This window comes from Cololabis saira, chromosome 9 (genome assembly GCF_033807715.1).
Source record: "Cololabis saira isolate AMF1-May2022 chromosome 9, fColSai1.1, whole genome shotgun sequence".
Classification (NCBI taxonomy): Eukaryota; Metazoa; Chordata; class Actinopteri; order Beloniformes; family Belonidae; genus Cololabis; species Cololabis saira.
Genome location: NC_084595.1, coordinates 18,378,090 through 18,405,879, shown reverse-complemented (window position 1 = coordinate 18,405,879; position 27,790 = coordinate 18,378,090). Strand labels below are relative to the sequence as shown.

At 39.3% G+C, this 27,790-nt stretch overlaps 1 protein-coding gene across 1 annotated transcript; it reads right to left on the bottom strand.

The window, feature by feature from the left end:
- Nucleotides 1–244: 244 nt before the first annotated feature.
- On the bottom strand, nt 245–27,790 carry LOC133450976 (ankyrin repeat domain-containing protein 31-like). The gene is made up of 13 exons (XM_061729887.1): nt 27,760–27,790; nt 21,018–21,167; nt 14,995–15,174; nt 14,737–14,889; nt 14,494–14,636; nt 11,767–11,938; nt 4,982–5,127; nt 4,758–4,848; nt 4,516–4,612; nt 2,074–2,593; nt 1,679–1,816; nt 949–1,081; nt 245–536 (listed from the first exon to the last, which is right to left on the bottom strand). The coding sequence occupies exons 2-13, from the start codon at nt 21,139–21,141 to the stop codon at nt 379–381; spliced, it is 2,055 nt and encodes a 684-aa protein (XP_061585871.1). The 5' UTR covers nt 21,142–21,167; nt 27,760–27,790; the 3' UTR covers nt 245–378.

Below are 27,790 nucleotides of genomic sequence, written 5' to 3'. Positions count from 1 at the left end.
CAGCGTATATCGTTTCGTATCGATCTCAAGCTCTTTGAACCGAATCAAAATCGCATTGTGGCGAAGTTTGTGAAATTGGCAAAAATCATGTCAGTTAATTGATCTTCATATTGTGATCAAACAGAGATTTACAACCTCCAGGTTTACTTTCTTTTCAATGGCTCATGATGAGATCAAAGAAAATGCGTTCTATATCTTTATTAAAATACAACATAGTAAAAAACAAACAAAAAAGATCTAAAGAGATTAAGAAGATTAAAATACATATATATGCTTTAAATTTGACCAAACTTGGTATTAACCATTCATATAAATGCAGATAAGGAAAAAAGGGTTTACACAACGCAATCATTCAGCTGGTCCTGAAAGTAAATTAAACTAAATTAAACTAACTTCCCCCCAGTCATCCAAGTCTGGGAAGCCCCCGTTGCTGAACTTGTCCCAGTAGAGGTCCATGATGGCATTTGGCGCAAACTCATCATCCCCCACTATAAGGACCCTCCGGATTTTCCTCAGACGCTCCAGAATTCCTGGTTCTGAGGATTCACAAAAGAAAACATGAGTGCACCCCCCAACTGTGTTCAGAGAAACTCAAGATAGGAGACATCTTAAACAGAAAGTTGTAAACATAAAATTAAGCCTGAAAATATCTGGACTCCAACCCCATTTCTGTTATTTCAGCTTCTTAGAAAAACATATTGAAGTTGCTCTTAAGTGCAGGCTCTCGGCTTTGCTTTGATGCTATTAGAGGAAGATTACTGCAATTTCAGCTCTTTAATTTGTGAAACACTCCTCTCGGGGCCTCAAATGTAAGACATGAGGTAACCAGGGCCGTGGTGCGTGGAGATGTGCAAATCCCCTCCACTGTATAACTTAATTTAAGTTGAATAAAAGTTGATTCCAAGTGTTGCGTTTGTTGTTGGAAGCTGTCGCTGACAGTCGACAGACCTGTAATCAGCTCCTCTTGAGCGGAAACAGCCCTGCCACGTTGAACAGAGTCCTGGTGAACAGCCTGTGAAGCGTTTTCCTCTTTCTCTAAACTCAGCAAGTAGTGGGACAAAGGTATGTCTCCGAATGTCACCTGGGAGGGAGCACAGTTGTTGAACATCTCTTTCAGCATCTTTAAATATGCAGCAAGCGCAGTACGTACTGCATACTATACTACCAAGAAGGATTATGGTGACAACACAATGAAATGGGCTACACTTCCTCTGCATGGTAGTATGACTCGTCTAAAACCTCCTGTACTTTGCTTCAGGCCTTACAAACAATCCCCTTATAATGAGCTTTTTTTGCATCTTTGTATTGTATTTGCAGTGACCAAAACTCAGGATACAAAATCATCCAAAGGGTGTGTGATTTTCACACTGTACGAGTCTGCAACGATGACACATTTCTGAGTATGACAACCATGGATCAAACAGCCAGCCTTTGGTCATGACAGACTTGTGTGTTGAGATTATCTGTGACATGTGAGAGGCAGGAGACAGCTGCCTTTTAAGAGGTTAATAAGAGCTTAAAAACTGTCCACATCAGTATCCTGTGAGACAGGATTGGACATCTTAGAAACTCAGAAGTTTAATTCTTTGTTTTAACAGGAGTTCGGGCCTTAAAGTGCTTGAGATCCAACAAATATCAGTCACTGTCGTGATAAGATTAGGACAACGTGGTGACTAACCTTTTCCAGAGCATACTCGGAGCTGACAGGGATGTTGTTTCCAAGGATGGACTCCAGCCAGCCCTCTACAGTCCGGTGTGACTTATGATTACTCTTTATGAAGCCGTCACCCAGTACAAAAGCAGAGTGCTGTTTCCCCTGCAAGAGTCATCCAAATAAGGTTATTTCATTAATTCACATAGGAGAAGATGGTAGTGTTACTGCAGCTGCAGAAACGTGTAATCACAGTTAAATACTATAACAGCACCAGATGTTCTAACTGGTTCGAACTGCTGGTGTGTCATTCTCCAATTACTCATAATTTCCAGACTGTTGGCAAATACTGTAAACGGGTGCAAGCCCTTAAGAGAGACAGCTATTACATAAGTATTACAAAGAGACCGGCTTTGTCTGACCTTCCAAAACACTTGCAGAACATTTCCCGGGCTCAGAACTCCTGCCTGTATGAGCTGACAGACACGTGTGCTGTTGTCTCCAGCCCTCCTCTGTATCAGTGCATTCTTTCCTATCAACTTCAAGCTGTCATGACACAGCGTTGCTCCTGGTTGCGCGGTAGAGCAACCGGCTTCGTCGTTCTGCAGACCAGCGTTGTTAGTCTGGGTCTGTACACATCGGAACGTCCCGACCCGTGTATTTGGTGCCCATCTCTTTTCCCTATCTTGATTACAGCTGTATGCTTCTCCATGTTTGGAGGATTCCTCCGTGGAAACTTGGGAATAGCATTGATTCATATGTTGAGTCATTGTGCCGTTGTCTTGATGGTTTGGGGGCAGAGCTGAAAATTTGGCCTTCGTGGTTAGATATGTTTGTTCCAAATGGGTTTGCATCTGGACGACTTCTATCAAGCTATTCTGATATGACGCCAAGGAGAGGAAGCGAGTTTTCAGTACATGGTGGAGGGACCTGGGGGTGCTCCTGCAGGGACAGAGTCAAAGAGCAAAGACTGAGAAGACAACATCAGAGTAATAATTATTGCATATTAATATTATTACCTGAAGAAAGACATAAAACTACGATAAGAATCTTATGTAGTTGTCGTTTGCAGGAGCGGTCCGTAAATCAACGCGCATTCACTCTTCGTAGTGTCACATAAACCCTTCTTTATTGCTTTATAGCAACAACAAAATAAATCAAGATCATCTTAAACAGAAAATTCCAATTAGGATCAAAGTGCGCATTGATTTATGGACCGCTCCTTCAATCAAGTTAAAAAAATCGTTTGCCCTTCGCCTCTCTATCCAAAACACCCCGTCTCACCTGTGGGTGACGTTTAACCATAGAGTCAACACCCCTTCACATCATCACTGCATCATCATAATCACTTCAGATACATCGCTTCAACACAAACAGTAATAGTACAGCATGATTTGATACACAGGTGGCAGCATGATGATAAATTAATGCCATGAATATGATAAATATAATATGGTATAAGTAGGTAAAACACAAATCAGTGTATTGGCTTCAACATTGTTTATTTAATTAATTTTTTTAAATATAGTGTAATGAAAGAGATTCATTCCCATTACAAAACTTTACAGTTTATGCTGTGGTTAAATACAGCATTTGCTTATGTTATGTCTAAAAAAATTCCCTAAAAAACATCCCATGAACTGAAGCATGGGCCTAAATTCCTCCACAACAATGCGACAGGAAATAACTACTTTGCGTTATACCTGCTAAATTAAAGGGAAAGTTCGGTTTTTTACAACCTGGACCTTATTTCTGGCATTTTTTATGGTTGTATACTCACCCAGAGGTGTTTGGTGTCATTTGGAGTCCTTCGGAAGATATTAGGAGTTTTTTGCGAGCCTCTTCTCCATATAACGGTAGCGCCTGGGGCACAGCGGGACACAGACGATGCAGCGTCTAAATAACACATGATTGCCGCGAAACTCTTCATTTCTTTTATGAATCACTAGATCTGCTTCCAGGACCTGTTGTAACATTGTGGCGCTGTCTGTGTAATAAATAAAATAAATAAATCCATTTGTAAACAAGACCTCTGAACTCATGACGTCATCTCTGTGCGTGCACTCTGTCCTCCGTTCAGTGAGCTCTTCAGCCGTATACTCCGGCTCAAAACGGTAAGGACGTCCATCATATTCAAAGTCGTCGTCCACAACCTCAGAATTTGACAAATATTCAGACATGTTTCAAATAACTATCAGTAAACTAACAGTAATGAACTCCAGCTGTACACGGAGCTGTGTCTGGGACGCGCGCACAGAGATGACGTCATGAGTTCAGAGGTCTTGTTTACAAACGGATTTGTTTAATACACAGACAGCGCTACAATGTTACAACAGGTCCTGGAAGCAGATGTAGTGATTCATAAAAGAAATGAAGAGTTTCGCGGCAATCATGTGTTATTTAGACGCTGCATCGTCTGTGTCCCGCGAGTGCCCTATGCGCTACCGTTATATGGAGAAGAGGCTCGCAAAAAACTCCTAATATCTTCCGAAGGACTCCAAATGACACCAAACATCTCTGGGTGAGTATACAACCATAACAAATGCCAGAAATAAGGTCCTGGTTGTAAAAAACCAAACTTTCCCTTTAAGGTGGATCCACAAAATAGTGCATTATGGAGGGAGTCTTATGTTTCAACGAACCCAGAACGTTCTCGGTATTTCGTAAACTCCTCCTTTTTCCCCTCATATTTACTGTGTGCAGTTATATAAGGATTTTTTTTCTTCCTTAAATTAAAAAAGAAAATACAAAACCAAAAAATAAACAACTGTCAACATTGAGGTTTCCTTAATGTCGTTTTGAAATGGTTTTAAGACGAAAGCATTTCATGATAACTTATGTCTCGAAGATGTTCGTGGACTGACCGATACTTTTCGCTGAGTTTTTCCATCTCCAAGCGTTGCTTGTTGTGCACGTCCACCAGCATACTCTGGATCTGCATCAGCCCTTCAAAGATTCTGTCTAAAAAGCAGCACAGCCTCAGTTAATCAAATAAAATCAACATCTTCACTGTGATCAAGCTGGCTACGTTTGCACATAATATCTTAGAAGTGGCCCCTGTTGGAAAGCTGGTAGATGTAAATGTAAAGGTAAACGAAGACCTTACCTGCGTCCCTCGTATCTGTCAAAGCAGGAAGTTCGGTTTGCTTCCTCCTAATGTCCTCCAAAACTGCTGTTATCGCCTCTGAATGACTCAGCTAAATGAATAAATAAATAAATAAACAACCGTAAATGTTAGGAGAGATGTTCAGTTTACATGTGTTTACCGGACACTGTTACGACATCAATGCAAAGTTGAGTATAAAGTTCAACAGTCTGAGGATCTCTCACCTTATCAGATGCGGTGCAGCTTTCACTCGTCTTGATGACAGTGGGTTCTCTGGCTCCGCCTCCATCACCTGACTCCCTGGACTGCAGGTTTGCCGGGTCGACGCTGCTGTGACCCCGACAGGACATCTGGGTCGAGCTGCTAGACACTGAGGATGCAACATCTGAAACAACCCTACACTCAGATCACGATGAACATCCAAAGTCGTAAAGCTGGTCAACGATGAAATAAGAAATAGATCTCATTTATTTGTTGCCATGAAACCATATCTTGGTTATTGAAATACACAGACATACAGATAATGGCTAAAATGCAAATGTATACTTCCTTCTCACTCAAAACTGCTATGATTCGTTCTTTTAAGTTTACATTCATTATCATCCAGCAACAGATGTTTAACTGCATCTTTAACTCTGGAATATTTCTTTAAAACCTTGCTTGGACGAAACAGACAAAGGAAAAGATCTAGAATGGCAAGAGTAAAAACGACAAATAACTGTGGCTTTGTAACGATCTATATGAATGACGTGTGAAATTCTCCCATCAGTCCATTCTGTACACCCACGTCATTCTGCTCGTGGTTGTGGCAGACTGGAGCCCGTTCCCCGATGGTCCTGGGCCAGAGGGGGATCACAAACGGACAAACAATCGTGCACATTTGTTTCCTTATTTAAACATTACTGTGTAAACACCAGTTCAACTATGTGATGTGGAACATTAGAGGACAGACTCAGACTCCCAAACGAGCAGATCCAAAACCAATTAAAGCTGCAAGCAGCGATGAACGGGCCCTCGCGCGTGCAATTTGCACCAATTAAGGTCAAGGACTCAAAACTAAGTCCGATGACACCACCCACGACTCTGTATGTCAAACCATTCAAAAGTTATGGCAGAAAATAGGAACTATGAAATATCGACCAATCAGAAGAAGGGGCGGGGCTAATTCACACCGATTATGGTCAAGGGATTCAAAACCATGTCCGATGACACCACCCACGACTCTCTATAGCCGCTTTTGCACTAGTCCCGCCTCCACCCGGCGCGGCGCGGCTCCACCCGTCCTTGTCCTCGTTTGTTTTTCCACAGCCAGGTGAGAAGTGGTCAGGTTGGGGTGAAGCTGCTGTGACGTACTCGATTGCGCAACACCTTTGTTTGAGTCGGCGCAGATGAGAAATCAGCTGGAGCCGCGAGCGGCTGAGAAAAAAACAGCCCGTCTACATCCCTTTTTTAATTTTCTCGACAGCCACCAGGTTTATGAACATCTGCACCTCAGAGTTGGATCACCAAATAGACGTTTGTGCTGTATAATAAAATCGCCGCAAGTCGCCTCGCGCTGACTCCCGCTTCCTGATTCAAACATCTGACGGCCCCGCCCCCCGACCAATCAGGGGTGAGGAGGGTGGTGACGTCAGAAATTGTCCCGGCTCAGCCCGGATAGAACCTCGCCAGAATGGTTACAGAAATAGTATCGGCTCGGAGCGGCTCTACCCGCCTCAGCCCCTAGTGAAAAAGCGCAAAACGGGGCCGTGGCGGGTAGAACCGAGGTGAAGCGGGACTAGTGCAAAAGGGCCATAAGTCAAACCATTCAAAAGTTATAGCAGAAAATAGGGACAACCAATCAGAAGAAGGGGCGGGGCTAATTCATGTCAATGAAGGTCAAGTACTCAATACCGAGTCCGATGACACCACCCACATGTCTTTATCACAACCCGTTCAAAAGTTATGGCAGAGAAAAGTTTTTGAGCCATTAGGCGACATCCATTAATGCAAACCATGAAATATCAAATTTATCGCCAGCCCTGGCTTGCGTGCAAAATTTGGTGACTTTTGGGGAACTATCAAATATGGACCAATCAGATGAAGGGTGGGCGCGCTTTTTGGCGTCTAGCGTCGCCACAGTAACGCTTTTGAAAGAGAAAAGTAATGCGTGGTGTCGGAGGATGGAGATGCACATTTTGATGTATAACACACTTGGGGGCACTTTACGGTTCGGGCCGTATTAACTGCAGAAGGAATGGCGTAAATTGTGCCAAAATTACACGATTAATTCAAAATGGCCGACATCCTGTTCGGTTTCGGCCATGGCGCCAAGAGACTTTTCTTTAAGTTGCGACATGATACAGGTGTGTACCGATTTTCGTTTATGTACGTCAAACCGTATTGTGGGGCTCGAGGCACAAAGTTTTCCGGGGGGCGCTGTTGAGCCATTTTGCCACGCCCATTAATGCAAACCATTAAATATCTAATTTTTCGCCAGGCCTGACTTGCATGCAAAATTTGGTGACTTTTTGGGTACGTTTAGGGGGGCAAAAAGGCCCTTCCTTTCGTCAGAAGAAAGAAAAAGAAAAAAGAAAGAAAAAAAATTCCTACAGATACAATAGGGCCTTCGCACTGTAAGTGCTCGGGCCCGAATGATGAAACCTCACTAGAGACCATGACACACCTCATGCTGTATATTAAATTCTCAATAAAAACAGAACAGTTTAAAAACTGTGTAACAGACCGGGACATGAAAACGATCAGATGAATGACAACAGATAAGACATAGCAGTGTGTTTTTAACAATCTAATAAAAGCAGTAGAAGTTTCAGCAGTTTGCTTGTCTGGAGCATTCAGGTGTGTATACACCCAGTGCCAAGGAGGAAAAACATCAGCAATGACTTAAGAAAAGTGCAACGACCAAACGCAGCAGATCAACACCTCATGCAAACAATAGAGATGCACCGATCGATCGGCAACCGATCGGGATCAGCCAATAGTGCCCCTATCGGTTTTGATTGGAGTTCTAAAACTAATAGTTTCTATGCGGGCCAATCAGATGACGTTTACAATAACAAACTGCCGCCCGCGCGTGCGTTCCCACATTTCAAACCCAGGTCTCCTTAGGGGGGGTGGCAGTCTTTACAGAGCATCAACACTGAAAATGGCGTTGCTGGTGTGGGAGTTTTACAATGTCCGAAAAGAACAACAAATTTGCAGTTTGCAAGGTGTGTGCAAAGGAGATACCCCGAAGAGGAATGTTACAAAAGAATTTCATCAACGAAGCTGATAAGACATTTGAAAGTTTCTCACACGAAGGAGTATATAAGTTGTCGCTAAGGCAGAGAAACAACAGGAGCACACAGCAACACCGCTAACTCAGCAACAGCAAGAAAAAGAAAGAAATATATCATAAGGTAATGGATTCATATACACTGACCATAAGCCCTTTTTAGTTGTAGAAGACATCGGGTTTAAACACGTCGTTAGAAGCTTGGATCTGGGGTATGCGCTGCCGCGTCGTAAATATTTCACTGACAAATGTCCACTGGAGTTATACGAGACTATATACAGTCCAAAGCCTCACGCAGGACGACAGTCGTGTCAGTCGGCTTCACGATTGACATTTGGAGCTCTGGTGTGAAGAGTTGTGCTTCACTCACAAGAGTTTCCTCAAGCCTGAATTATGGTTCTGCGTTAAATCGACACAGAGCATACGCCGCGGTACCTTACGGCGTATGCTCTGCGTCGATTTAACAAGGAACCATAAATCAGCCTTCACACGCAGCGGATGCTATCGCTAAAGCTCTCGCAAAGCTTAATAATTCATAATTCATTTTTTATTTTAAGATTTAATTTCTCTTTCCACAGGAAAACTAAGGTTTATAGTTTACAACTTGTATCAACTTTTAGAGAGTGACATGTCTACTGTCTACAGACAATTCATGATATTTGCTCATCTCCTCATTTTATACCTAATAATACAATGACGTGTACATGACACAACAATATTGAAGAATTTATAGATGTGATCGGGAGATACTGCTTTTGGTAATCCGCACTCAAAATCCTGATCGGTGCATCTCTAGAAGAATAATAATGAAAAACACACACACACACACACACACACACACACACACACACACACACACACACACACACACACACACACACACACACACACACACACACACACACACACAAACAAACAAACAAACAAACAAACAAACAAACACAAAAACACACACACACACACACTTTCTGATGCAGAACACTCCTCTGTAGACCACATTCTGTATTATTAAGGGATTTCCGGTGTATTCTTTTATTTTATCGTACATTTATTTAGCCAGACTAGTCCCATTGAGATATAAAATTGTTAAAGTGCAGCCAAAATATCTATTCATTACTTTTAATGATTTTCTTCTTATTGTGGAAATGTGTCTGCAACCTTAAAATTCTTATCATCATTAACAATCATTAACAATGACGTCAGCATGACTCAGTTGATGCAGGTTATTTTGCCCTTTTTCTTTCATCTAAATTGTTGTAAAAACAATTTTCCTGTTACTGATGAAAGCAGGATGTTCCAAAAAATAATTTTTTTCATCCTCCAAAAAACATTCAAGGAGGAACAAATATTAATGAAAAGGACAAGGTGTGCCTTAAAAAAAGTCCTTGTCATGAATATAAACCTGTTTCGTTTTTGATTATGGTACCCATGTATCAGTGTAGTTATTGCAGGTTTTTAAGAGAGTCTAGCAATAATAATATAATTTAAGAAGGACTTCTGAATGTTGCCACTGATGCTCTAGTCAAAACAATACTACCGTATTTTCTGGACTATAAGCCACACCTGTATATAAGCCGCATCCGCTCTATTTTTAAAAAAACAATAAAAAAAAGATATACAAGCCACACCTGTATATAAGCCGCATCCGCTTTATTTAAAAAAAAAGATATGCAAGCCGCAGATATTTATGTTGTTAGATTAGATATTTACTACATGTACAGAACGATTTTTAACTGTAAATGATGTACATGTTTGTACCTAAATAGATCCTTTCCTAACAGTGTCTTTTAACACGGCAGCAACTTTGCTGGTTAAAACGGGACAGAACCAAGAGAAAATAACCGGTATTTATTTATCTATTTATCTGTTTGAAATCTGCTTCTACCTACTTCTATCTGCTAAAGAAGAAGTAGCGTATTCTTCTTTGCATTTATTTTGTCTTAGTTTTGATTCTAATTCCGGTTAGAGCGCCCCGAGTGGTGGAAGAAAAATCCACAGAATAGCCGCACCTTTGTATAAGCCGCATGGTTGAAAACCTATGAAAAAAGTAGTCCAGAATTAAAGCCACTCTATTTAAAACAAACTGCGGAAGGACCACAGTGCTGGTCTTACTGGACCCCAAAGCACCATTTGACACCAATGCATCTCTAGCAAACAATCAAGCACTTGGTGAAGCTTGTTTTGCAGACACAGGGGCCGAGCACCGTCCAGTGTTTAACTTTATCATCAACTCCTCTGTGCACCAAAGTACCGGAGAGTCAAATGTGAGGCTGTTTATCTGGCAGCAAAAGCCTGGCTGAAACTGGGTCATGCAACAAGACAGTGTTGAAATGCTGTGGTGGGGGCCAAAGAGAGCTGTGTGCAAAGGAATGATCGGAAAATACACGTCTAAGAAAGTAATGTGTCAAAAATTCTTCCATGGCTATGTGAGGGACTGCTAATGTGATACACAAGACACATGTTTCAAGATGTTGCTGCTAAAGGTGGCTCTCTTAGCTACTAAATCACCGATTGTACTGGTAGTGGTACTGCATATTGGCTTAATTTATCTCAAATAATGACATTCTTTGCTTTATCATCAGATGAAGCTGTCTGCTAGTGGAATGAGGTTTTAAGTATTATTTGTGTGACATTTAAACACAACTAGGGTTGCAAAATTCCGGGAATTTTCAAAGTTGGAAACTTTCCATGGGAATTAACGGGAATTTATGGGAATTAACGGGAATATATGGGAATTAACGGGAATAAATAAGAAATTTACAGAATTGAAGGTTGGCCCTTAACAGGGAACTTAAATATAGTTGGGGGAAATATATTGTAGCATAGTCCTGGCTAAAACAACCAGATTTAATGCAAGTACACTCCTCAATCACATGCACACAGCACATTGCTTACTGCAGGGCTATTGAGGCCACACCCCCTACATGCACTGTGCATTCCTCCATCACATGCACAGGTGATTTCTTGAAGCCTGGAGGCCACACATTTGAGCTCAAAGCACAAGACTATTGAAGCCACACATTTGAGCCCACGGACTATATAAAGTCAAGTAAGTTTTGATAATATTATGGGGTAAATATATTTGATCTATAATGGTATTAATGTTTAACTTGCAAATATTAAATACAAAAAACATGTTGAATGGGACTTTTTTGGAGGGAGTGGGGCTCCTTTCATTTAACATTTTGAATGGGACATTTTACTTTTTGATTGGGTGGGGGAGTGGGGTGAGTTAGTATTTACTCAACATTCATGTTTTTGTTGTTCATTAAAATAATTGTTCATACAAGAATAAAAACTAAAGTTCTACTCAAATAGATCTGTTCAAATGTCATGTTTTTGTATTATCTTGCATGGATATCTGCTTATGACAAAATAAATATTTACATTTATGTTTGGATATGATACAGTTTGTTTAAATTACCCCCAATTCCCATAAATTCCCAATAATTCCCATAAATTCCCATAATTCCCATGGAAAGTTTCCAATTTGGAATATTTCCAAAATTCCCCAGCTTAACTTCCCATGGAAAGTTTCCGGAAAGTTTCCGGAAATTTACCGGAAATTTTCCACCCCTTTGCAACCCTAAACACAACTGAAAAAATTGAAGTTCAGTATATTCTTACTTAAGTGGCACACTAACGTCCTGCTGACACATTAACATTAACTTGGATACCCTTTCGCAGCGCAAACACACCCACTTCTGTCGGTCTGGAGGATGTGAGGCGGCACACCTGTTTGTCTGAACTCTGCCGGCGCTTTGCAAGACTCCTCTGCTGCCGTGGATGCTTGGAAAGTCGTGAGGAGCTCTTTCATATTCTCGTGCTCTGCCAGGTCTAGGGCACAGTCACCGTTAAGACTTCTGTCATGCAGGTTTGATCCGCTCTGAAGAAGCAGCTTCACCACCTACAAAGCACACATGGATTTCATGATATCTAACAGGACTGAATGAAAGCCTTGATGGTGAGTCTGGTATGCACCATTTTAGGGCTGGGCGATATGGACCAAAAGTCATATCTCGATATTTTCTAGCTAAATGGCGATACTCGATATATATCTCGATATTTTTTCTGTGCCTTAATTGGGGTTTCCCCCAAAGCATTATAGCATAGCATCTCTGTTAGCTTCATTTTTTTCTGAGGCAAACCCTTAAAAAAACAGTCAGTTTTAATACAAAGCCTCGTGCCAAATGTCACACAGGTACATTTATTAACAGAGGTCTGCACAATATCAAAATGTATAAAACAAATGAAATAAAAATAAACTGCCTGCATATATAGAATAAAAATGCTTCTTGAATAAAATAAAACAAATATTCCTTTCCTGCATAACAATTAAATTAAAATACACTGTGCAATTAATACAATGTAGACAGTAACAGGCAGACTTTTCCACTGAGGTTGACAGTTGTGCAAATAACAAAACATTTGTGCAAATCTCAAATAAAACATTCAAGTCAATTTGTCACAAATAAGCTATATCAAAATCATTAAAAAAAAAAAAAAATTTTTTTTTTTTTTTTTTTAAAATCGATATAAACGATATTGTCTCGTACCATATCGTGTTTGAAAATATATCGATATATATTAAAATCTCGATATATCGCCCAGCCCTACACCATTTATGAAGCAAAATGCGATATTTGCACAACTGTAACATTGGTATGAAAGATGAAGGTACAGTATATATACAAAACCTACAGAAACCAGGCTTATCCTACTAAAAACACATGGTGGTTTCTGAGTTCATCAATGCAGTCACTTTATACAATTTCTGTAAGAAAATTAAGCACAAAGCTGCAATGAAGAAGCAGTTGGATGAAGCTGGAAACCTTTCAGGTCAAATGTTCCCACTGTCGGTTAATCAGGTGACCACATGGTTACAGCATCATTTCATGGCCCTTTCACAGCTAATTATTGGCCAGACACCCTTTTCAACAGAGACAACTGGTCTGGTTCCTGTACTTTCTAGGAATGGGTACTGCCAAGGACCTCACGATACGATACACATCACGATACTTGAGTCGCGATGCGATATGATATGATATGATATTGCGATGTCGAAATTTTGCGATATATTGCCATGTTATACATAGTTCGCTGAAAACTGTAAAAGGCATTATGCATCTTAAAATCCGAGTTGCACGTACATCAGATTACAGATAAATAATGTAATTCAAATTATCCATGCCGTTTTATTCTAACTATACAAGCTAAAGTTACAACATATTTGCATATGTTTTTCATATTATTTAGATAATATGAAATTAACATTGACAATATTATTTAAGCCCATGTATACAATAAAGTCGTTCTGGATTTACAACCCTCTTAAACATGATTTATTATTTGAAGAAAAAGAAAAAACGATACTCAAATTTTGAATATCGAATCAGTCGGCAAAGTATTGCGATATATTGCCGCATCTACATTTTTGCCCACCCCTACTAATATCTACTTTTGATTTCGTAGGGCCAGAGACAATGACCTCTTTCAACTGTGGGACAGGCATACAACCATTTATTGCACATGACAAAGGCAGAGCCACCACCAGATTAGAAACAACAAAAGACATTCTGAATGGATGGAATGCCAGTGTATGACTGTTGTTGGCTTTGTAGTAAAAACTCGTTCATCTAAGGTGCTATTAATTCTGCAGCCATCTTTGTTTTTTCATAGCGGCTGGGATGCTCCTGTATTACTGCATTAAACCCACGCTGTTGAGTTGGTCTGTTAAATTCTGTACCGATGGAAATTGGGGTGCCAGACCCATTTCACAAGAGAATGTTTTTATGACGAGAGAGGGATACCCCTTTTCCACCAAACCGATTCCAGGGCTGGCTCTGGGCGAGTGCTGGTTCACAACTCCTTCAACTTGGGAACCAGCTGAGAACCGGTTTGCTTTTCCGTAGCTCGAGGCGCTAAGGGGAGCCACGTCATTACGTCGCTGCAAACGTCAGTTACGTCTCTGCTTGTTCTCTCTTGCTCTGTTTGTGGGAAAGTTGAAGCAACAACAAGGTATTTGCTCTAATAGGACTTGGTCCACGTAGCACCTCCGTGGACCACATCTCTAAAAGACAGGTTCTCTCCTCCTCAGACCACTGCTGCTTTGCTGCATCCATATTAATTCTTAGTTGAAAATGTCTCTGTCTCCCAGTCTTGCTATTGCCGTTGGTCTTAATAACTCCGCCCCCTCCGCTAACGTAAGCGGCTCTTTCCTCTAGCCCAGCAAAGAGTTGGTGCTACCTTGGAACCGTTTTTTCTGGCCCAGAGCCGGTTCTTTTTTAGTGGAAACAGAAAGCCCAGTTCCAAACTCAGCACTGACCCAGAACCACCCTTGAACCGGTTTGTTGGAAAAGGGGTATATGTGGAAAAAGAGGCTGCTGTCATAGTGATGCTAGAGCTTTTCCCCTCATTGGACACAAGGAGGATAGTACATCTTATCCAATGTTTCTCCATCACCTGATAGTGTCCACAACAAACGGCATCATGCAGGGGTATCACCCCGTCAGCGCTCCTGGCATTCACATCAGCTCCAGCCTTCAAAAGCTCCTCCACCACTGCCTCATCACCCACAACAGCGGCCTCGTGCAGAGCTGTCCAGCCTGGCAGTTCAAGACAAAAAGAATCACACACAGCTGTGGGTTTCATGTTTTATGCTCAATAGCTGTTCGTGACAATGGCTGACACTGTGAGAGTGAGTACCTGCATAGTCCGGCATGTTGACGCTGATCCCTGCCTGAATGAGCATTTTAACTTTTGCCAGATTGCCTTGCTTGCAGGCTTTGTGAAGGTGTGTCTCTCCATGATAATTTCTCGTATCAAGAAATTGTTTTGAAATTATGCCACTTTCAGAGACTTTGAAGACCAATCCAAGAAAACATGACAAATTTGATTAAATTTACTTCCAGCACAGAACATGGGGATCTCTGTAAAAATGATGTTCCAGGATATTCAGCTCACCTGATTCAAGCGAATATAACCTACGCTTACTCTCATTGAATGTTCTGGGTGGCGTTTGCTGAGTGCGTTTGAGCTGATTCGTCTGCTTCTGCATATCGTTCTTTACCTCTTCACTGGGGACTTTTGAAGCTGAATTCGTCACAACCACCTCTTCAGCGGCAGCCGCAACACTGCAACTGACTGCAAACAACACACTTTTAAAGATGGAGGACAACAAACAATCCATCATTGAAACCTCTGAACACACTCTCCATCACACCTTGGACAGATAGGTGTGTACATCTGAACACTTACACACATACAGCATATATACGTCGTGTATGTAGCATAGTTAGAGCACTACAAATTTTCTACAAGTATAATTTGAGTGGTTTGTTGATATACTTCATCTTTGTTTGTCATGCTGCTTGCAATCAATGGAGGATTAATCTCGGACTGAGACTGAGAGTAACAGAGTCCTGAAATGTGAACTGTGTGACATGTTCTTAATCGTAGATGCAGATTATTTTAAGGACAATTTTATCTGCACAAAATGTGATAAAATCAAAGAGCTGCAAGAGAAGCTGATAGAGCTGCACACGAAACTTCGCCAAGTCACGGAGTTAAAAACCGCACTCAAAGACTCATCAAAAATTCAGGAAACTTTTAACTCCACTGTTGTAATCGGCTTTGCTGGCATGGGAGCTCGGTCAGCCCTGTTTGCAACAACTCTCCCGGTTCAGGACCTGGGTGTGGAGGCAGCGGCCGAGGAACATTTTCCATCTCTGACCACAGCGGCTGCAGCGATGGGACGCTCAGCAGGCTCCTGCTCTACACCGCATCCAAGGAGAAACCAGTGGAAGCGGGTGGAAAACAGAGAGCGGCGGGCCGGACAGAAGGAAATCCTCCGGCCCCTACCATCTCGTCCGGAGCTGAGGCTGGAAAACCGCTTTGCGGCATTGAGCCCAGACCCATCTCCTGACCGACAGCCCTCCGCCGCAGCCGCCCCCCCACCATCGACTGCCTCCACCGTGGTGATCGGGGACTCCATCGTCTGGGGACTCCCGCTACCCTCCCGGCACAGCCACAGCAGTCCACTGTTTCCCCGGAGCCCGTGTGCTGGACCTCAACGCACAACTTCCAGCTGTGCTCCAGAAGCACACAAACGTGAGTACTGTGGTCGCTCACGTTGGTACCAATGATTCCAGGGCTCCAGACTAACTTTTTTCACTAGGAGCACAGTAGCCCCTAACTGAAAATTTTTAGGGGCACAATCAGAAATTTTAGGAGCGCACATCGTTTATCGACACGCTAACCAAATGTTTGCATTTCTACTACATTTCAGTGTATTAGTAATACGTATTTCATAATAAATTAATGAATTACCACAATGTGCTGTTTCAAATGCAGTGTTACATTTTATTGTGCATTTTTAAAGATGCCGCAACATAAAGTAAACTGACAGCACCATTGCTGTCATTATATATAAAAAAAACATACATTCACATGATAAAAAAGTGCTTGGTAACAAAGTGCTTAGTAACCTTTCAGCCATGAATTTAACTGTTAAACACAGTACTTAACAAATGTACAAATATTGGGGCTACTGGCCAATAACATTTCCCTACTTGTGTCTTTTCTAAAACCCTGAACTTACACCAGTCGAGCAAATTCACTGCCTTCACTCAAATAACTAAGGATCTTACCAAGAAATATTCTTATGTCTAACCTAAAAATGCCATTACACCTGACAACACACATCACTTAAAAGGTTAGGTGTTTTTCCCACGTGTTAAAATTTAACTTTCATTTGTGTCAAGCAAATTTTAAGCAGTGTTCAAAATAAAATTATGAGACCTGCTGTATTGGAGCACATTTTCTTTTAGTTAAAACTGTAGCGGGGACAGATGTTTAGAGAAACCTATGGATGTACCGGGTTAAGGCTGATTTATGGTTCCGCGTTACAACAACGCAGAGCTCTGCGTCGATTTAAGGCGGAACCATAAATCAGGCTTTAGAGGGGGGACATATCGGAGAACAACCAGAAGAATATAGAGTGGATTAAAAATAAAAGTTAAGCACTGAGCTACATGTGTCTCCCGTCTGGGCCATTGCAGACTCATTGCCTGAGCATGATGTTACTAAAACCAAACATACCCGCCGCCTCTTTCTTCTAACTTTATGTGCGCGCCGCGGCGGCAGCGAGTTGTGTCGCATTAAATGTCGTCCGGGCGTAATACCTGCTTTGAGCTGGTGAAATTAAACGAAAAAAAAAAATAAATAAATAAATAAATAGATCCCCCAACTCATTCCCTTTCACACTCATTGGCCTGCAAATATGGGGGTTCATTGAGGCACTCCTTCCACGTTTAACGTGTAAAAAAAAAATAAAAAAAAAACACTGGCAAATTTACTGGTCGCACGTGTGCGAGTGGACATGAAATTCAGTCGCACATACTCAAATTTTGGTCGCAAAATGCGAGCATTTGGTCGCAGTCTGGAGCCCTGGATTCAGCACAGTGTGAATCAGAAGTCATGAAGAAACATTTTATTACTTTTCTTGACTCTCTTAAAACAACTGGAAAAAATATTGCAATCTCTGGACCCTTGCCTACCTACAAAAGAGGCATGGAAAGATTCAGCCGTCTTGTCTACTTAAACTCTTGGCTGAAAACGACATGTGACAAATTTAAGTTTACTTTTATTGACAATTTTGACCTGTTCTGGGGCCGCCCTGCATTTTTTAAACAGGATGGATTGCACCCCAACCATAGGGGCACACAGATACTGGCACAAAACATAATGCACTGCATTACATCATGATTAATTAATACCCCACCCACCCCTGCTAGTTTTATCAAACCCATTATATCAGCTAGACATAATACTGCAACACGAGCTACAAAAGGACCAATTGGAAACAATCTGATTACAGTTAACATTGACATTAACTTATTTTCATCTTCAAGACGGACAGAAATAAAAATGGCTCTGTTCAACATAAGGGCACTGGCAAACCCTTTTTTTTGCATAAATGAACTCATCAGTGACAATAATCTTGACTGCCTCTTTTTAACTAAGACTTGGCTGGGCGCAGATGCTCCTGCCACACTGCTAGATCCCCTGTCCACCCAGCTACACCTTTTCCTTCTCATGCAGAGAAAGAAAAAAAGGTGGAGGCACAGCCTCAATATACAGAGAGGCACTGAAGGGCAGGGATGTGGATTTGGGCACTTTTAACACATTTGAATATAATGCAACTATTTTAAACTCTCAGCCTCGCTTCCTTACAGTTACCATATACAGAGCTCCTAAATTATCTATCTCTTCTTTTTTAACAGAATTTTCAGAACTATTGTCTGTCATTCACACGAGTTACAACTCTTGTATTTTAATTGGAGATTATAACATATATATTGATAATCTGGCAGATACCAGAGCCAAAGATTTCTTAGAACTATTGGAATGCATGGATTTTAAGCAGCATGTTAACTTACCTACTCACAAATACGGACATACATTAGATTTAGTCATATCATATGGTTTGAGCATCAAAATATCATATGTTACTGATCTGGCTCTTTCTGACCACAGCTGCGTATTTTTTAATAGTCTTTATCATGCTGTACAAAACACCACAGAACGCACTGTTAGAAAACGATACATTAGCCCTCAAGTAGCCACAACTTTCTCATCACATGTTATAGCTTGCAAGAACACAGTTCTACCATCATCCTGTGAAATTTTAGTCCATGATTTTAATCATAAAATGAAAACAGTACTTGATGCAGTCTCTCCTATTAAAATCAAGAAACTAACCACGAAAAGTGTTGTTCCATGGAAAAATAATCATACTATGAAGTTAAAAAGAGAATGTAGAGCTGCAGAGCGCAGATGGCGAAAAACAAAACTAGAAATTCATCAAAACATACTTACTGAAAAACTTAAAAACTACAGCAAAGAAATTCGAAAGTCTTGCCAGGACTATTTTTCAAATTTGATTAATACCAATATTCATAACCCCAGACTGCTTTTTAGTACAATAGATTATATTTTAAATCCAAAAACAAATAATAGCTGTAAGCTTCCAGCTTCTAAATGTGAAGAGTTTGCTGGCTACTTCAGGGAGAAAATAATAAACAGGTCTGGTATCTGCCAGCAAAACAAGCACAATGCACTTTTACCAATATCCTGTATAGAATGTGACATGAGGTATGAATGTTTTGACCTGGTTGATGCTGACACCCTGAGGAAAGTAGTAATAGAACTGAAATCCTCCACGTGTTCCCTTGATCCAATCCCAACGTCCCTTTTTAAAACAATTTTTAATTCAGTATCTGAAGACATACTGGTCTTTGTAAACTATTCCCTACAGCTAGGTGTCTTCCCCACTGATTTTAAAACTGCTTTAGTTAAACCTCTTTTAAAGAAAGGGAACCTGGGCATTTTATCACCTAGCAGTTATAGACCAATTTCTAATCTTCCATTTTTAAGTAAAATTTTAGAGAAATTAGTTTTTATTCAGTTAAATGCCTATTTGAATTCAAACTCTACATTAGAAATCTGGTTTTAGGACAAATCACAACACAGAAAGCCCTGCTAAAAGTAGTAAATGATATCAGAACAAACCTTGACAAGAATAAACCCTCGGTTCTGGTACTACTTGACGTGAGTGCTGCCTTTGATACTGTTGATCATCAAATCCTTTTAGATAGATTAAGCAAGCGTGTTGGCCTGGCTGGAACTGTTTTAAAGTGGTTCACTTCATATCTTTGTGGAAGAAAATTTTTCATCTCAATAGATAATAATGTCTCCAAACACTATGAGGCTACCTATGGAGTACCACAAGGTTCAATTTTAGGACCATTACTTTTTAATTTATACAGTACATGTTACCCCTGGGCAGTGTCATCAGGAGACACGGCATCTCTTTCCACAGTTATGCTGATGACACGCAGCTCTATGTGGCCGTGTCTCCTGATGACACTAGGCCGATTGGCTCACTTTTTAACTGTATTTTAGATATTAAGGCCTGGATGTCACAGAATTTTTTACAGCTAAACCAGGACAAGACTGAAGTTCTGATCGTCGGTTCAAAAGCCCAGAGAGAGAAACTGGCCTCTAAACTAAATATATATGGAGTAAACCCGAGCAGAGAGGCAAGAAATCTAGGAGTCATATTTGACTCTGATTTTAATTTCAAATCACATGTACGCTGTGTCACAAAAACAGCATTTTATCATTTCAAAAATATTTCTAAGGTGAGGCCGTTTCTCTCTCTGAGCAACACGGAGAGACTATTGCACGCCTTCATAACTAGCAGGATAGACTACTGTAATGCTCTTCTTACTGGTCTACCTAAGAATACCATAAATCAGCTGCAACTGGTTCAAAACGCTGCAGCGGCAGTTCTGACTCAGACCAGAAGGAGAGCACACATTATGCCCATATTAAAATCCTGACACTGGCTACCTGTTAGTTTTCATGTCGATTTTAAAGTTCTTTTATTAGTTTATAAAGCACTACATGGGTTTGCACCAGAGTATATTTCAGAGATGTTTTTATTCTATGAACCAGGAAGGCCCCTCAGATCCTCTGGCTCTTCCTTTTTAGCTGTTCCACAGAGCAGAACTAAAAGATTTGGTGATGCTACTTTTAGCCACTATGCTCCAAAACTGTGGAACAGCCTGCCGGGGGATCTGAGAGGAGCTGGAAATGTGGACATTTTTAAACGTAGACTAAAAACTCATCTCCTTGGTCTGGCTTTTATGTAGCATCAAATTTTATACTTTTATTCTGTTTAATATTTTTTAAAGGTATTTGTTTTATTTATTTATCTATTTCTTGTAATGTTTTTATTATTATATTTTATTATTGTGTACTGATTATTTTTTAGCCTTAATCCTTGAACTTTTATCATTATTTCATTTTAATTATTAACTATATTGTATGTCAGTGTGCATTGGTCTCCCAGTTTTTATTTTTTGGTTTTTATTACGCTTATTTTTCAGTCAAAATGTCAAAGCACTTTTTATTTCATGTACCTGGATGAAAGGTGGAAAATGAATGAAATTTGATTGATTGATTTCTGAAGATTATAGAGTCCTCATCTGAAAATGTCGCTTCTTCGTTCTCCTGAAACTCATTCTGACGGACGCCTTCAGCCATCTTCACAGCAGCACGAGAGGAAGAACCTACACACAGAAGTGACGATTACTTCTCAAGTACATATTACTTGTTGTGAACTCTTATGGAATTTTGTTTCAAAAATAATCAAAGCAAGATGACATTTGTTTGTTAAACACAAGCATCTTCATCATCAAGACTGACCATTTCCAATTCTACTTAAATAATTTGCTCTAGGCCTGTGTTGAAAAAAATCGATTTTTATATTCATTCCTAAAAATCAATTTGTATGTCTAAATATCAATTTTTTTTCATCAGTACATTACAACTTTTGGTATTTTTTTGGCCAAAAAAGGAATGTTTTGTTGAATATGAGAATAACTTGTAACATGTTTTTGCCTTTAAATATGTTTAAAGGTATGAAAACAAACTTTTCAGTTATAATTGCATAAATTGTCTATATTTCATTACTTTATATACTGTCTTGGGGTTACATTTGCATAAAATGTCATTACACCAGTCTTTAAGTCAGGTAATCCTGCAATACCCAGCAACTACAGACCGATAAGCATACTTCCAGCAGTCTCCAAAGTCATGGAAAAAATAGTAGCAGAGCAAATTGAAGATCATCTTAACAACAGTCCATATACCTTGAACAGGATGCAATTTGGCTTTAGAAAACATCATTCTACTGAGACGGCGGTTTGCTTCTTTCTGGAAAATATAAAATCAAAGCTTGATGGAGGCGGTGTCATTGGTGCTGTTTTCATCGATCTTAGAAAAGCATTTGACACCATTAACCATCAGATACTGTTGACCAAACTGTCTAGTTTTAACTTCTCCCAAAGTACTCTGAATTGGATTGAATCATACATATCTGCAAGATCACAGTGTGTTAGGATACAGAACATGAAGTCAACATTATGTAACAACAATCTTGGGGTACCGCAGGGGTCAGTGCTAGGTCCACTGCTTTTCAGTTTGTTTATAAATGATCTGCCAAGTTGTTGTCCTTCGAATGTCACCTGCCAAATGTATGCCGATGATACTGTTCTGTATGTCCATGCAAAGGATAAAAAACATGCTGCGCAAGAACTGACAGATGCTATGACAAATGTGTATAACTGGCTCGAAATCCCAACTATACTTGAACACATCCAAGACTGTGTGTATGTACTTCTCAAAAAGAGCAAATAGTGACAGCGATACCAACGTTTCTGTGCAAGGCAAAACAATTGAGGTGGTACAAGAGTTTAAATACTTGGGAATCACTCTTGACTCACAACTTCTTTTTAAACGACAGATAAAAAACACTGTGAATAGAATTAAGTTTAACTTGTCCAACTTTAGGTTTATTAGAAACAATCTAACTCTTGAGTCAGCAAAATTGTATTTTGATACTATGATCATGTCACAAATGTCCTATTGTGTAACAAGTTGGGCATCGGCCTGTAAGACGAGACTAAAGCCGATTGAAACAGTTTATAAACAAGCTCTGAAAGTATTGGATAAAAAACCAAAAACGTACCATCACTGTCAGATATTAAAAAAACATGAGCGCTTAAGCTGGGACAACACTGTTAAACACACCGACGCTATCCTGATTTACAAAATCCTCCATGGCAAAGCACCTCCTCCATTACAAGATTTTGTGAAAAAAAATTCAAACAGATCAACAAGAGCTGGTTCTAGAGGTGACTGTGTAGTTCCTTTTAGAAAGAGTGCCTTTAGCCAAGCCACTTTTTCTGTTCGTGCTTCCCACACCTGGAATTCAATACCAAACACAATACGTGAACTCCCGAATCTGTCCTCTTTTACCAAACATCTTAAAGCTTGGCTATTGGAAGAACAACACTGTGCCTAAAACATGTATATTTGTTTAATGTCAGCTAATTGTTGGGGTACCATCTGCAACTTCTACTGAGTACATACATAAACATCACTGCTCTATTATCATTACTACAACTCCCTCTTCCTCCATTAATATTTTCGCTATTTTTTATATCTTCATTGACTTTTTAAGTATTAGGGCTATGTGCAAGGCAAGATGCACTTTATATTCCTAAAATGGGTACTCCCAGTACCATAAAACTGTATTTGCTGGTATTTAATCAATGTAATATGTACTGAGTATTGTGCATTTAAAATAGCACTTTATATTTACTGTGCAATCGGGCAATCTGCAATATAATTACGCACCTGTTTTATTTGCCTTTAAAGCCCAGCAGAAACTGCTTCCAAACTACATTCAGGACCTGTTCCAGATAAAAGAAACCCGCTATGACCTGAGGGGGAAACTCATGTTTGAGATGACGACAGCAAGAACTAATATTAAAAAGAGATGTACATCAGTTAAGGCTAGAGAAATTTGGAATAGTTGTAATAACAACCTAAAAACGTGTAGTTCTATCTACAAGTTTAAGAAATTGTTTAAAGAAAATATTGTAAATAAATATAAAACACTATAATTATAAAGTATACTATCAAAAACATTCTAGGATGTGAAATGTCAATTTTATATCTTGTCTTACTTATTTTTATTTTTTTTCTTCTTTATGTATTGTTTGTTTTCATTGAGTAAAAACTAATGTCTCATATTTTTGCTGATCAAAAGAAAAAAGGGTAGGCACTATAAGCTACGGCTTCAGCCTACACCTTTTCGGCAAAAGAAATGTTGTTTTTTTTTTTCTTCCTTTTCATCTTGTTCTGTACAAGCCGAAATAAAGATTCATAATCAATAAACCTAACACTTTAACACTTCAGCACTCTGCACTTTAATCAGCCCTTTGATACCTAATTTTAGCATTTAATATTACTGAAACTCGTATGGTCCCCCGACCCTTGGCCTGTATGTTTCATGATCCACTATACTTTTCCCTGTTTTTGCTTTTCTTTTCCTTTTCTGACCTATTGTGTTTTTAAGGTCACGCTTTCTCTCTTGTAATTGCTCCTCCTGCCTACTGGCCATGAAAGCTAACTGTTCTACTTGTCGTTACTGTTGTTTTATTGATTTTATTATTTTCTGTTGTTGACATTAACCTGCCGAAGGGACTAAAGATGAAAATTAGCCGTTGGCTATAATCTTGCATATTTACATGTATATGTTCATTAATATGTATTGTCCCTGTTATAAATAAAATAAACTCAAAAATAAACTCAAAATGCTAAAAACCAAATTCTCAAAAATGAAAGACAGAAAATGGAAAAAATAAAAACGGAATGTAGGGAAAATAAAAGCGATTTCATACGGCCTCTGATTGCTGCCCTGGATCTGTTTGATAATTCTGTCCCACCAGATGTTTTTGAAAGCAGTTATATCAACATTCGGGGAGGCGATTGGTCCTTACAGCCGTCATTAGCTGCCAATACTTGCTGTTGAATCTCAATATAAAACTAGTATTAATATAGTGCATAACTACACAGTCATATAATTCATGCAACAGGTTTAATAACACTAACCAAAATAGACATCGGAATCGAATTGGATCAATCAAATCTTGATAATCGATTCTGAATCTTAAGAATCAATTCTTGACATTTGAATCAGTCCCCATCCCTGATTTACTCTATATGAATACCTGCATACGTGCTTAAAAAATACATTTTCATTATTTCCATTTTCCCTGTAAATGCAAACTTTCTTAAAGGCCAGTCCTAATAATACCGACTTTCTTCTATTTCCTCTAAATGTGATCAACCACACACGTACACTTAGATCAAGGCTGCAGGTTGTGTGCTCAGCTGGCTTTGTTTTCAGTCTCTTCACCCTTTTTTTTTTTTTTTGCTTCACAACATGTTTAGGAGGATGGTGCCGTTTCAAGAGTTGGGTTAAATTTACTGTTTCAAATGTTTTGGCATGATGGAAACACGTTTTCATTCATTACAAAATAAATTTCACTTCCTCACCATACACACAGACATCACACGACTTTGTCCAACCCAGTGCACGTTAGGAACATCTTTACACAAACACCAACTCAAAAATAGCAGTTAAATGCCTTCTGACTTCAGACTCACCGCAGGTCTGTCAAATGGCGTTACTTCCCTGGTATTGAGCTGGTTAAACATCAGTGCAAGACATGTCTTTATTCACCTTATACACAACAAAACAAACCCTCAGCAAGAACAAGTTTCTTACGTAAATGTTGGACAACTTGGAGTCACAAGTTACGAAGATAGAAGAGCCTACTCTACACCCCCACTAGATGGCAGCAAAAACTAAAACATGATCAGAATCAGAATCATGTTAATTTGGCCAAGTCAGGTCAAACAAGACATGGAATTTGACTCGGTTATTTCCGCTCACAGTACAGTAAATAGGCAAATGACAGCTCTTATTAACATATATACACTTCAGTGTAGCTCTAGGTTAATTCCCCATCCCATCCCATGTTTAAAATCTAAACAGTATGCTCTTTTTTTAAATACATTTTTATCACCCAGAGCTGCTACCTAGTCAGTCCTGGGCAGTATTTGTTCTTAATTAATGACAGGATAATAACGCCGTACAAATGCACCATGACTGTGATTTGTAAAGTAAAAATTCTTTGCTAATTACCGTTTATTATTTCAGCAAACACAGAGGTCATGAGATAATTTTAATCCCGTCCAAATGCACATTCAGTGATTCTGTGATTTGCAGGCTGGAATCATTATTAAAGATGAATTCATATATATTTTTTTAAATCCTCTCTTTGCCTGTTCTGCTTCTTTTTCCGATTTTGTCCCAAGTCGCTGACGTCTAACTCTTGAGATCTGACAGTATTAACTAAATATTCAAAATTAATGTTCAATATAAAGTAATTGTTTTTTAAAATTGTGTAGGTCAATGCAATAATGTGGACATTTGTGCAATAGGTTCAGTCGGGCTCTGCAATAATGTGTAGGTTCTCTTGCGTAGGTCATTTGTGCAATAATGTGGATCTGAGCAATAAGTTCAGTCGGGCTCTGTGCAATAATTTTTTTCTTCTACTCAGGAGTATTGTGTAATAGGTTTTCTGGGAACTGGGAGTGGGAATTGATGTGTGTTAACTATAGTATGGTTTGATTGTATATGTGGGTAAAGACTCGGGGTTATGTTTCTATGTTTATTGGAGTGTGATTGTCGCCTGTGCCTCTTGTGTCCAAGACAGATTTCTCTTAAGGGAGACAATAAAGATTAATCTTATCTTATCTTAAAATGCATTGCCAGCTGAAAGGCTACAATACGAATAAACTTGCCTTGCCTATGTAGAAATACCACTTCTGACCACGTGGGGGCGTAAAGATCCGCTGAGTTGACCCAAAAGCCGCTGAGAATACTAATAATAATTAGGGCTGTTCGATTAATCGATTTTAAATCGTAATCGCGATTATGTAATTAGAACGATGTTAAAACGTGAAACTCGTAAAATCGATTTTTCACTTTTTTTTTTTTTTTTTTTTACACCTTGTCTGCACACATATTAATGATTGATACCATATTAATGATTGATGGAAATACCTCTCAATCAATACCTGCGACAAGTGCCCCATCGGAGAGGCTCTTTAGTGTAGGAGGGGGCGTTGTAACATGCCACCGGGCATCCCTCAAGTCAGATGCGGTAGACCGGCTCGTGTTCCTTGCAAAAAACTTGCAAACGTGAATAGCAAATGTAATGACTGACATTACACACCTCTACCTCCTTCATGGGTTGCATTATTATTTAGCATGCAAAGACCCAGTTTAGTTTAATTAGAAAATGTCTTGTTTTATTTAATTGGAAATATAAATTACTGTATGTTTGCAAGTGCTGATTTGCTGATTTTTTTTCAGAGATAAAACTTTATATTTTATTATATTTTTTTAAACTTTTTTTCAACTTATTTTACAGAGTTTTGCACTTTATTCATTCATTTTTGGTTTAATAAGAGCAAAGTTTGCACTTAAAGCCCAATGGGGCAAATGTTCAATAAAAAAACAGCATATTTGAAATCATTTCTTTGCCTTTTGTCAATTCACAAAATAATTGTAATCGAAAATCGGATTTTGAGAGAAAAAAATCGAGATGTTATTTTTGGGCAAAATCGAACAGCCCTAATAATAATAAATAATAAAGAATAATGATGGGTGGTGGTCCTGCACGCCTCCTAATAACACTTACAGGGGTTTTAAAAACATAATCCCAATTATTATCTATTATCTTAACAATAATAATAAAGGATATCAAACATAGATACTAAGCAGTTATTTCAAAGAAGTGGATTGCTTTCACATTTACGTTAAACACCTAATAATAAAATGCTAATTGCAAAAAGGATGACACTGATAAAAGAAAATCTAACCAGCTAGTGCCCACATTATACCTTTTTAATTGCCTTATTTACATATTAGCATCAGGGATGATGCCAAAACAAGCTGAATTGTTGTAATTTGTACATATATTTCCTAAAACTGATTAAGAATGAGTCCATTGCCTCAACACTTCTCTAAAAACTTATAAACACAGTTTAAAATTGATGAAGCCAAATCATGACTCAGCCGTCAAAATAATAGGTAAGTTATCCATAAGTTACATGTATTTGTAGTTAGTTTTTCTTTTTAACAGCAAAGCTATGGGTGCTAACTAATTACACAGCTTAGATGTTGTGTGAAATTCATAAATTACCCTCTGAAATGTAAAAAATAAAATAAATGCTTACCTTCTTTCCTGTAGCTGATTCGACGTTTTCT